This window comes from Sphaerodactylus townsendi, linkage group LG01 (assembly GCF_021028975.2).
Source record: "Sphaerodactylus townsendi isolate TG3544 linkage group LG01, MPM_Stown_v2.3, whole genome shotgun sequence".
Lineage (NCBI taxonomy): Eukaryota > Metazoa > Chordata > Lepidosauria > Squamata > Sphaerodactylidae > Sphaerodactylus > Sphaerodactylus townsendi.
In genome coordinates, this window is record NC_059425.1 from 174,326,589 (window position 1) to 174,339,729 (window position 13,141).

The following is a 13,141-nucleotide window of genomic DNA, read 5'->3' on the forward strand; positions in this document are numbered from 1 at the left end:
TAAATAAAAAGTCTGTTACCCACTGTGTCCAGACTTCCCTACAGTTAAAATGCCCAATCACTGATCAGATTAACCTCAGAGAGAAAAGTTCATCTTTGGCAAAGTTTGCTCCCCTCCACTTTATTTTCCAAGTTTTTTTCCTTATCTGTAAAACAGTTGGGACCCTGATACACGGCTGATTAATGTGGCAAATAATAACATACTGAAAAGGGACCCAGTAAGCCAGCCAGTGAACAAATAAAAATAGAACAAGTCCTCACCTCAAAAAAGTCAAAAATTAATTCCAGGTTGTCCGGCTCCATGGTAAGGATACTGTATTCAGTCCACCGGTCAGGCTGTAAAGCGTAGCCACATTCTGGCTGGGAATGCCGAGACCGGAAATCCGTGTCACTTATTACAGAGAACGATAGCGTGTTTGCTATTTTCTGTGGCATTGTAGGGGACAGTCTGTCGTCTTCATCATCATCTTCCCCCTCCTCCTCCAAACCTTCCAGAGTGAGTTTCACCCTACACCGCAGGAAAATACCAAAGCCTGATGACACACAAGGTTTGCATCTTCAGTGACAGGAACAATGGCTACAGAACAGAGACTATGACATCAGAGATTCCAACTGGTACGTCAGATGTTTGATGATAAACACGGTGACAAACATAGCGCTCTTCTATTCTAAACCCACCAGAACCAATAGCTCTCTTCTATTCCTTCCAGATCCACAGATTACAGATGACTCTGCCTTATAAGGAATCAGGCCATCAGTTCATCAAGGTCAGTATTGTCTACTCAGGCTGGAAGTGTTTCTCCAGGTCCTCTGGTAGAAATCTTTCACATGACTTCTAACAAGGGGCGTACTGCTAATGGGGCATCCCATGTCCCCACAAACAGCATGACCCCAGCTGCCCACCGCCGAGCCCTGCCCCCCTCCCAGCCTCCCTGCAGGCCGGCTCCAGCCCTCCCCAGGCTCTGGGGAGGGCAGGAGCTGGCCTGCAGGGGGTGAGGTGCTCGGCAGCTGGCACCATGGCGCAGAACAGGCCAGGAGCTGGCCTGCCACCGTGGCGCCTGTCTGAGCTGCCCCCCCAGGCTCCGTTGTCCCTCCTCCTGCTGGCTCTCTATAAGTTGGGATGCAGGGGAGCCGCACTGGGAAGGCAGTCATGCCCCTGGGCGCCATTTAGACCCGGTACACCACTGCTTCCTTTTAACTTGAAATGCCAGGGACTGAACCTGGAACCATCTACATGCAAAGCAGATAAGAACATAAGAACATAAGAACAAGCCAGCTGGATCAGACCAAAGTCCATCTAGTCCAGCTCTCTGCTACTCGCAGTGGCCCACCAGGTGCCTTTGGGAGCTCACATGTAGGATGTGAACGCAATGGCCTTCGGTGGCTGTTGCTCCCGACACCTGGTCTGTTAAGGCATTTGCAATCTCAGATCAAGGAGGATCAAGATTGGTAGCCATAAATCGACTTCTCCTCCATAAATCTGTCCAAGCCCCTTTTAAAGCTATCCAGGTTAGTGGCCATCACCATCTCCTGTGGCAGCATATTCCAAACACCAATCACACGCTATGGTGAAGAAGTGTTTCCTTTTTATTAGTCCTAATTCTTCCCCCCAGCATTTTCAATGAATGCCCCTGGTTCTAGTATATTGTGGAGAAAGAGAGAAAAAAATTTATCTCTGTCGAACACTTTCTACCCCATGCATACAATTTTTTTGTAGACTTCAATCATTATCCCCCCCTCAGCCAGCCTCCTCTCTCCAAACTAAAGAAGGTCCCAAACGCTGCAGCCTCTCCCTCATAGGGAAGGTGTGCTCCCAGTCCCTCAATCATCCTTTGTTGCCCCTCTCTCTGCACTTTTTCTATCTCCTCAATATCGCCTTTTTTTGAGATGCGGCGACTCAGAACTGGACACTTTAAGTACTCCAAAGTGCTGGTCGCACTCCACTGCTTTATATAAGGGCATGACAATCTTGTGGCAGTTTTATTATCAATTCCTTTCTAATGATCCCCAGCATAGAGTTTGCCTTTTTACAGCTGCCATGCATTGGAGTTTAACATTCCCATGGAACTATCAACTAAGACGCCTAAATCCCTTCTCCTGGTCTGTGACTGATTAGCACTGGACCTCTGTATGCGATGTATGTGAAGTTTGGATTTTTTTTGCCCCTAAGTGTTGCACTTCTCACTCTTACATTTTGCTACATTGAACTGTGCATTTGCCATTTCTGGAGCCCACTCACCCTAATTTATCAAGGTCCTTGGAGCTCTTCGCATGAATCCTTTGTGGTTCCTCACCCAATCCCTACATGAATTTGGTATCATCTGCAAACTTGGCTACCACGCTTACCCAATTACCCCTCACTTCCAGGTCATTTAAGTGAATAGGTTAAAGAGCACTGGTCCCAAAACCGGATCCTTGGGGGACACCCACTCCCGACATCTCTCCATTGTAGAGAACTTCCCATTTTACACTCCACTCTTTGTTTCCTGTTTCTCAACCAGTTTTTAATCCATAGGGAGGACTTCCCCTCCTTATTCCTTCATTGCTGCAGTTTTCTCAACAGTCTCTGGTGTGAGGGAACTCTTTGTCAAAAGCCAACTTTTGGAAATCCAAGTAGACAATGTCCACCGGGTTCACCCCTGTCCACATGTGCCTGTTTACACCCTCAAAGGGAACTCTAGTAAAGTTTGTAAGACAGGATTTGTGCTCTCTCTGCAAAAAGCCATGCTGGACTCTTTTCTCAGCAGGTCTTGCTTTCTTTCTACATGTTTTTATAATTTTTATCTTTAATGATAGATTCCTACTTAATTTGCCTTGGGAACAGATGTCAAACTGACTGGCTCTGTAATTTCAGGGTCCCCACATTAGGATCCTTTTCTTAAAGATTGGTGTGTGACATTGGCCATCTTCTCCAGTCTTTCAGGGATGGAATAGCCTGATTCTCCAGTGGGATAAGTTGCATATTAATGAGTGAGAAGATCCAGCAATTTCATGCTTGAGCTCTTTAAGAACTCTTGGGTGAATGCAATCTAGGCCAGGGGGATTTTGGTAACATTTAGTTTATCAATGGCTGCCAGAACTTCTTCCTTGTCTACCACTATCTTCGCTAGTTCCCTCGGATTCACCTCCCTAAGAAGCTTTCTTCTGGTTCAGGTGCAGGAATGTTCCTCCCCACCTCCTCTTGGGTGAAGACAGATGCAAAGAATTCATTCCAGCTTCTCTGCAATCTCCCTGCCATCTTTTAGAAGCACACCCTTTGTTCCTTTTGTCATCTAACGGGACCCTACCAGCTTCCCTTGCTGGCTTCCCTGCTGCTTTGATGTACTTGAAGAACTGTTTTGTTTGCTGGTCTTGATGTTCAAGGCCATGCGTTCCTCATAATCCTTTTTTTTTGCCTCCACTTACAGCTAACTTGCTTCTCTTTTGCCACCATTTGTGTTCCCTCTCATATTCTTTCATCCAGCCCAACTGGACTTCCCATTTTTCTAAAAGACATTTTCTTTTTTTTCTAAAAAGACATTTTTCTTGTTAACCATGGTGGCTTTTCTTTTGGACTGGGTGCTGCCTTTTTCTAACCTGTGGAACACACATTCCAGCTGGAGCTTTTTATTACTGTGTGTTTTTGGAAATAACCTCCAAGCATCCTGGACAGTTTTGACTCTCTTTGATTTTTCCCTTTTCTCTCAGCTTCCTGCGCACTATCCCCCCTCATCTATCTTGAGAAATTTCCCTTTCTGAAGGCTTAATGTAACTACACTGGTAGTTAAGCCACTTTGTTCGCAGATGCTGAGATACTGAATCTGACAGCATTGTGGGTCGCTGTTCCCTATTGGCTCAACAACACTGGGACTTCCCCTGCACTCAGGTCCTGGGTCCCACATAGCCAATTAGATCTTAGGATCACCTCTCCCCTGGTTGGTCTTCCCTGAATAAAACCATCTTGCTCCTAAAAGCCACAGTCAATTAGCATATCCAGGGAATGCTCTCTCCTTACTATGACCTGAACATGCATTTTTCCAGTTTATATGGGGATAGTTAAAAATCACCCATTACCACTACATTTTTTGTTTTGTTGGCCTCTCTAATTTCTTTTTCAATCTCAGAATCCTCTTGTGCACTTTGGTCAGGGGAACGATAATATATTCCTAATATTAAACTGTCCTTCACACCTGGTATTGATATCCACAGTGATTCTGTAGGGGAACCAGCTCCCCTTGCATTGTCTATTTTATGTGATACTATGCTCTCTTTGATGTAAAGGGCAACTCCACCCCAATGCGCCCTGTCCTATCCTTCCTATAGAGCCTGTAGCCTGGTATAACAGCATCCCGCTGGTTCTCCTCATTCCACCATGTCTCTGTAATGCCCACTATATCAAAGTCCTCCTTCAAAACTCTGTACTCTAGCTCCCCCATTTTAGGTCAAATGCTTCTACTATTAGCATAGAGACACCTGTATACCCTGTCTCTGTCCTTAACCTGGGATGTCCCACAATGGAGCCATGACCCCTTCCCAAACATCTGTGTGCATGCATGCATGCATGCACATGTGTGTGAAGTGCCACGAAGTCACACCCAACTTACAGTGACACCTACAAGGGCCTTTCAAGGCAAGCGATTAAACAGAGGTGGTTTGCCATTGCCTTCCTCTGCAGGGTCTTTCTTGGAGGTCTCCCTTCCAAGTATCAACCCTGCTAAGCTACTGAGATTGAATGAGATTGGACTAGATGCCCTGCTGCCTTCCATCTCCCCTCCCCCCAAATAGGATGCATACTCATCTCTCTACTTTGCCAACCCTTATTTAAAACAGCATCTATCGAGGTTCAGCCAAATCTCCAAGACCCCGGCTTAATCAGATACCAAATAGTCAGAAAATCTAATTTTTGCAGAACTGCATCAGTGCAGACTACCACGTCCAAATACTGCTGCAATACCGGAATATAAAATCTATCATAAATAAGAAATGCAAAGGCTATATTTGTTTCATCATACCTAAATCGAGATTTCTTAAATTTTTTCTTAGTTATAGATACAGGGGGCTTTTCAGAAAAATGCAGGCGCAGTCTTATTTCTGTCTGACATGTCAGCCACCCAAAATCAACACTTTCCACTTCATCTGTCAAAGGAAAAAGACACAATCATTATAGCACTCACTATGATACTTTCCAGCAGCTTATTTCCCCGGCAACAGGTCTTGCTGCTACATGTGATGTGTATGACTTTGCTGACTTATGGCAACCCCCAAAGGGCTTTCAAGGCAAGAGACATTCAGAGGTGGTTTGCCATTGCCTGCCTTCATATAGGCTGACAGAGTTCTGAAAGAACTGTGACTGGTCCAAAGCCACCCAGCAGCCTTCATATGGAGGAGTGGGGGATCGAACCTGGTTCTCCAGAGAAGAGTCCACCACTCTTAACAGCTACGCCAAGCTGGCACTCAAGCAGCTACGCCACACTGCTACATAGACATGCACCATCCTCCCCCCGCCCCTCCCCAGCAGCATCAAACAACTGTTCAGTTCTGTTTTTATGGGAAGGCTGTAACTGCAGCAAACTACAGTATGTGCTTGGCCTGGAATCTAGAATGGCAAAAAAAGGGTTTCTTCCAAATTGTAATTCTGGGGGTCCTAGATGGCATGTCTTAAAGAAAAGTAAAGCTGAACTGAGAAATAAAAAGCACCCCCCCCCAAAAAAAACCCCTCAAATAAAACATTGTTTGCCATCTCTACCCTCTATGCCAGTGGTGGCGAACCTTTGGCACTCCAGATGTTATGGATTACAATTCCCATCAGCCCCTGCCAGCATGGCCAATTGGCCATGCTGGCAGGGGCTGATGGGAATTGTAGTCCATAACATCTGGAGTGCTAAAGGTTCGCCACCATGGCTCTATGCTTTGCGAATCCGTTAAGCTTAATGAGGGCAATGCCCTGTGATGTTTCATGCATCCCACCCATGACTTTGTGATGGAATCATTTTTACCCTCAGTTGCACTGAAAGGGAAACTGAAATTAGCGTACAAGCATACTCAATAAAAGGTTAACTTTTCTTTTCTTGGCAGCTGATGCCCTACTCCATCCCACCCCCATGGCTTTTCATTTCAGTGGCTCATTGGAAGCCACTGCACCAGCTTAGCACGGTGCACGTTTTTGTTTAGGCACAGTCCCAAGAATTTTGATCAAACCATACTGACATGAAATGTTGCCTTTGCTCAGAAGAAGAAGAAGAGTTTGGATTTATATCCCCGCTTTCTCTCCTATAGGAGACTCAAAGGGGCTTACAAACTCCTTGCCCTTCCCCCCTCACAACAAACACCCTGTGAGGTAGGTGGGGCTGAGAGAGCTCCGAAGAACTGTGACTAGCCCAAGGCCACCCAGCTGGCGTGTGTGGGAGTGCACAGTCTAATCTGAATTCCCCAGATAAGCCTCCACAGTTCAAGCGGCAGAGTGGGGAATCAAACCCGGTTCTTCCAGATTAGAATGCACCTGCTCTTGACCACTACACCACTGCTGCTCTCAGCCAGCTGTGGGTAGTTGTGGGTAGCTCAAACATAACCCCATACCTGCTTTCTAATTATTTCAAAATGATTCTCTTACAACAAAGCACAGAATCGCAACACATTTATATCTATATATGCACAAACATTACTTACCATAGATTCCAAAGTATCCATCATCCAGAGAAATATCCTCTGAAATCGAACAGATAAAACTGTGAGAGTAGTTCCTAGAAAGCACCACACAGTCAAATACCGGCTTAACAGCTGCATCTTTACACTTATAGCTAACTATTTAAATGGGGAAGACAAAGAATAAGCACGTTTATTACAGTGTACCGGCCTGAGCTTTGTTTTCTTACTACGACAAGTACTATTCCCATAAAAGCGTAGCGAGATGTAATGTGCTTCTTCAAACTGAGCTATGTAAACTGGAAAAAGACATGACATTCTGGCAGACTATTATGCTCGGATGTTGCGCTAGAGAGGTAAGGCTAGGTTACGAATGTATTTTAGTCAGCCTGCTAACCAAGAAATCTGTTTTTTATCCACAGTTCCAGTTTAGACAAAGATTGGGTGTTATTTACAATTAAAAATACTCATTTCCTCTTTCAGCTTCTCTTGGACAGAAACTCACTATCATGCTATAAAAGTAGAACATTTTTAAGCTTTAAACACTAAACAAACTCAATAAATAGAACAATGCATGTGTGAGACAAAACTAATTCTAAGAGGTTAGTGTTTGTATATTAATGTCAAGAGTTACGTTCCATTATTAAGTCTGACCCTCAACATGAAGCAGGACAGATTTCCTCCTAGAATTGTGTAAAACTTCAGGTGGGGATAATCTTGAGGACCTCAATCCTGCAAGCATTGGTATAACTGATCTTTCCTAGATCAGGGGGGCTACTGAAAAGAGCCAAAATATAAAGCTAGTTTTAAAACAGAGCACAGCAAACTGGAGAATAAAGACTAGGAATTTTTTTTCCAAAGCAATGCACATTTTGATTTAAGAAGCTTGTTAATTCATTTGAACAAGGGAGGGCTCATGTCCTCTTGAAAATTAGTGATCCCTAAATCGACAGGCACCAGAGACATTTCAGAGAACGACACGTTATCAGATTTCATCTTTTTAAAGGCAATCAAGAGTCATTTCATACATTACTTCATAAAGTGTGTATCTACCTGAATTTATACTGCAGCAGTTTCAGATACTTTTAAAAGTATGGAATCTAGACAAGGAGAATGTGCTTGATTACTGCGCCTGATTACTGAGGGACAGAACACCCAAACTAAAAGATAATTTGTAATACGTACATATATTTTTTCCAAAAAAATTAGACAGCAAGATTTAGCCTGCCACCTTAAGCGTTTTATTCGCAGCCCATTTTACTAAGCACATGACATTAATCTCCAAAGAACATGCTCTCACCAAAACAAATAATCCATAATAAAAAGAGCATTTAGATGTAGCGTGAAAGTAACAGAACTGCTAATAACTATCTTTTTAGCTCTGGTGTTTTACAGCAAACAAACAGCAAGTAATTCTAACTCTCTCTACAATCTGAGGACAGCAAGAGAACACCATTTTATACTTGCAAATGTTTCAACGTGCACTTATCCCAAATCAGCAGAAAGTGTAAATTCCCAAACCTTTAACATTTACAAGCTTAATACAATGTTTCAGGGGAGATAAAGTATCTAGTCTTCAAGCGATTCTTTAAATTAGCAATTTCTTATGCGCAATGATATACAGAAGAATGCTCTAAAAATAAACCATGGACTCTGTCTCAAAGGACAATGACCGCTGCTAACAGCCCATACACCACAATTACAGTGCTGGCTAGTTAAAATCTGAGGACCCTGTTAAAGATGGCTATGACAAAGCCACAAAAACAGCAACTGCACACGTAGATTAAGTTTATGACGTTTTTCTACTTTAGCTAAAAGGCTTTTATAATTTCAAGTGTAATGTCCATGTTATGCTTAAAAAGGTACATTTGTAGACCAGTTGCATTTACTTTAATTCTACAAAATACTGCCAACCCCCACTAAACCATTGCGTTACATATTAGTAGTCTTATGCATATGCCTCAAACAGATGCAGTCAGTGGCCATACCTAAAGGGGTTATTGATCGTGGCTGTAGATGAGTCTCCCACTTGTGAACTATGACTTGGCAAGGACCATCGGTAGTCTGTAATTTAAAAGTTAAATGTCTGCAGTAATTTCACTTTCAGATTTTTTTTTAAAAAGCCTGTGATGCCATTTCAAATCTTTGTGAATTTATTTTCCTTATACACCTTTGGAAAAGTCCACAGATTGGGCAGAAATCATGCCATCCATAACACAACTGTTGATGCCTCCAAGCGAACTCACTCCCCCTAAAACTAACTTGTGAGAAACTGACTAAAAATCAAACTTCTACCAAAAATTAAAGTTCTATACCTGACCTACAACATTTAGAAGAACTGGTCAGCTTAATTTTTTTGGTATGAATTTTAGTCCTGTATCTGTAGGCTTATTCTTAGAACAGGGTGGTATTTTTTTTTTTTAAAAAATGGCCAACTACATTCCTGCCAAAAAGATTTCAGTTCTAACTGATTGGGAACTTAGCTCATGTCAAACTTCTGGAGTCACTACTTTGTATTTTGCACCGCCTTGTAAAAATAATTGAACTAAGACTTCGGGGGTTGGGCGGTTTATTAAGTCTAATAAAATAATAATAATAATAAAATACTGAAAACATAGCTTCAGAGTCAAAGAGACCCTTCCAGTTTCTTTTACATTAGAGCATTGTGCAAGAGAAGAAACTAAATCCAAAGAGGAGGTTCTGTATGCACAATAGCTGTAACAGCTAGAAATACCAGAACCACTACAGATGCTACCTGCAACAGTTTGTGGACTCCTATGCCAATGTTAGCAGAATTATGTTGGTCACTGTTTACTTTCCACTAGTGGTTCTTTGGACACAGTTCACTGCTTCAGAGGCACATGAGAAACCAGGAGGACCACAGAACACTAAAAATAACTCTAATAAGGATGTTTTGTACATTCAGTTCTTGGTTGAGGGGATAGAATTCCTGAAAAAGGAGAAAAAATTAACAGAGCGGCTGACCGGGAAAATTTTACCAAGACAGTGATAATTACCTGGGTCTCTGCCAAGGCTTCTAAGCAAAGCTTGGGTTCCAAATGGATGGGACTATAAGGTATTTGCCTTTTTAAACGTTTTTTCTTTCATACCTATTCAAGAAGATCACCACCGTGATTTCCAACAATCACTTATAGCTAGGACTGAGTGACAATTTAACATCCTGCAGTGTATCCTATATAGACCATTCTTCCTTAAGTCCATTTGTTCCCTCTGACACCTCTAAAATCATAAAACTTCAAGGAAGAAATGGAATCAGAAGCTCATCGTACTGTGTTTGTTTCTAGAGGTAGCAACCCAAGAATGATTCTTTTATATATATATACATATATATGTATATATATATATATATATATATATATATATATATATATATATATATATTTATATATATATATATATATATATATATATATATATATATATATATATATATATATATATATATATATATATATATATATATATATATAAAAGAGAGATTTCTTGTCTGCATACATATAAAAATGTGACAAATGTCATCCACATAATGCTATCAGAATTTTTCCTAGAAAAAGGAACTGCCAAAAATAGACAATAAAATTGAAAATATGGTTTGCAAGGTATCTGTGCAGATGACCAGTTTTTAATATGTTTCACTTTCTTCCTCTTTTGCCCATATATACAGAAACAGAAAGGGCTCCAAGAATCTATCTGTACTGGGAAAAGTTGCTTTAGCACTTGGTCTATAGTTACCGCCCTAGTGCAAAAGTGACATCCATTTTTAATATTAGAAATGTAGGTACATGCTGTTGTAAAAATCAGAGCACAAAAATCCTGAAGACCTATGAGGATTTTCAGATTGTTTCAGTCATTCAGAATAGCTGACGGATTTTGTGTTGTTATCATGTTTTAGAAAGCTCAAGATAAGCAGATACGCGTCCTTGAACACTCCATATGCAATATTAAATGCATCCATCTTCTCACTATTTATGCCAAGCCATTTTTACTTTAATCTTGGTAATACAATACTATTTCAAACAAATAACAGACAGGTAACTATTTCACATGCAATTCAGTGGAAAAGGATGCATACACAATTTTCCAACCAGAAAAACTAGTCAGTGACTTCAAGCTAAGGATTCCCTTCCTCCTGTTTTTCTGCATCAAAGAATGACTGTTCATTAGCCAAAAAGCATCTTTGGATCAAGCCCAATTTCCAAACACGCACTGTGGCTGCTAGCAGGAGGTATACTCATCCAGTTTTTCCAAAGGGGGCTTTTTAAGCACGCCACCTCTGAACCAAAAGGTAGAATACTTTTATTATTTTTCTGCTTTTATGTTTGCAGGTCAATAACGGACATGTGATGCAAGCACAGAAAACACTCTTAACTCCTGAGAAGTCTGAGTTGCTCTATAGTAGTAGTAGTAGTACTTTTGCAGCCGGGGAGGGGGGGGAGCATAGTTGCGGGGGGCGGGGGGTGGGGGAGGATATTGGCTTCATATTCCTAAAGGAAAAATAATTGAGATTGCCTTTAACAATAAGACAAAGGTTTCTGACAGAGTCTGTATTCTACTAGTTGATTGTATTGAACCTGTGTGACCAGTTAGTGCTGTTGTACATTTAACACAACAAGGTAAGGGCTGATGTTAAACTGCTGCTTCTTTTTGTCAAGTTTTTTTAGGTTTGTCCTAGTGACTTCCCTCTCAAGCTGCCAACAGAACTTAAACAGCATGGATTACTTTTGCTGTGTGGGAACCAGTGAAATGCGGGAGTCATCCATAGTAACGTACATTACCTAGTACCACTCTGCTCAATTCAGATTAACCCAGGACACAAGTTAGCAGCTTGCACACAAGGCGGATCACTATATTTCAAGTGTTTACCGGTATTAAAGATTTAGACTGAAGCTAATGAAGAAATGGCATCCACGTCCATCAAGTGAATTATGAATCAGGACTAACATTAGATTTATACTTTACAGTTCTTATGGGTATTTCTAATCACCAAGTTAAGAAATATGTGGTGTTTTAGTGTTCTTCAAAGCGTACTTCCATCAGCAATTAAAGTTTGGGGAAACATTAAAAAGAACCATGGGAAACATAAGCAACTTTTAATGTTCCTGATCTGAAGTCCCAAAAAAGTGAAACCGCTGATATGCTCTAAGCATTACGACACTGCTACAGTGGAACTTGGTTCCACATAAGAATGTACAGAATCAAGCTGCAAGTGGTTACATCATTTGGTTCTGATTTACAAGTGTGCATATGAGAGAGAATACATTTATGAATTTCAGACATAATTTATGGACACCAAAATCCTCCATTTACCCTCCTGCCTCAAAGCACGCCTGAAGACAAATAGCAGACTATTGTACTACGAACCATGTTTCAGATCCACAAGCACTCCCCACTAGTAAAAACAAACAAGCTAGGCAAATCTGCTAGAAATATGCAATGGAAAAAATTGATTGATTACCTGTGACTCTTGATCTTCTCAGTGGTCACCTGTGCATTCACACTGATGGGTTTTGTTCCTGTGCAGAGCAATGTATTTGGAAGCTTCTAGAACCAGAATTTAGGTGAGAAAATTATCTCCCACCCAGGAGCATGGGCTCAGTTGGTGCATACAAAGAGGATGGAGTCACATCTTTACCACTCAGTTCTTTGCAACTTTCAAAGCTACCACAATAATCTAGAGCACCTGCTGTGCAGCAAATGAGCAGGGTGTGTGACTGCAGATGAGCACCTGAAGCACAAGTTACAGGTAAGCAACCTGTTTTTACTTCCTCGTCTCTGTGCCTCATACTGATGGGTGAGGATTACCAAGCTGACCTGTCTGGAAGCAGGTGCAGGTGTTTCTCACAATAAATAAGACTGCAAGATGGCTCGGCCAAGGGATGCATCCATCTATGACCCAATATCAAGTGCACAGGGTCTGATAAAAGCTGATGGCTCAGCAGAGATAGAACCGGGGAAACAGAAGAGAAGGCATAATTTAGACATATCTCTCAGGAGATGTTTCCAGTGCCTCTGTAGTCCCTGACAGCTCTGGAACAGCAGAAACTTCACAGAGGTCTACAATTATGTAGAAGATGGATTGTAGGTACTTGTCTCCTAACACACTATTCAAGAACTAAACTGCTCTGGCAACTAATAGCATCCACCTAGGTTTTGTGTTCCTTGTGATATGGACAGCCACAAATGTTCTGCTACACTCGATAATAATTCTTATGGGAAGCAGTACAGTGAAGGCAAGTGATACTACTTCACCTTCCTTGTTTATTTAGCACGTGGTGGTAGTGTTATTCGTGGGCACCTCTACTATTCTGCCATGCAGCCTGGGAAGAAAGGCATGAAAAAAATTACATCACGAAGGCCCCTTCCGCACATGCAGAATAATGCACTTTCAATCCACTTTCACAATAGTTTGCAAGTGGATTTTGCTATTCCTCACAGTAACATCCAGCTGCAAAGTGCACTGAAAGTGGATTGAAAGTGCATTACTCTGCATGTGCAGAAGG

The 13,141-nt window shown here is 41.7% G+C and overlaps 1 protein-coding gene across 3 annotated transcripts in view; it reads right to left on the reverse strand.

Moving 5' to 3' along the window:
- The window catches only part of GPCPD1 (glycerophosphocholine phosphodiesterase 1), a 59,466-nt gene that overhangs the window by 25,901 nt on the left and 20,424 nt on the right, over window positions 1–13,141 (reverse strand). For all 3 annotated transcript variants that reach the window (XM_048500155.1, XM_048500173.1, XM_048500163.1), the window contains exons 5-8: window positions 8,609–8,684; window positions 6,645–6,683; window positions 4,991–5,114; window positions 261–507 (exon numbers count right to left, since the gene is read on the reverse strand). In XM_048500155.1, coding sequence (XP_048356112.1) covers window positions 261–507; window positions 4,991–5,114; window positions 6,645–6,683; window positions 8,609–8,684 — 486 coding nt within the window. The remainder of the gene's footprint in view (window positions 1–260; window positions 508–4,990; window positions 5,115–6,644; window positions 6,684–8,608; window positions 8,685–13,141) is intronic.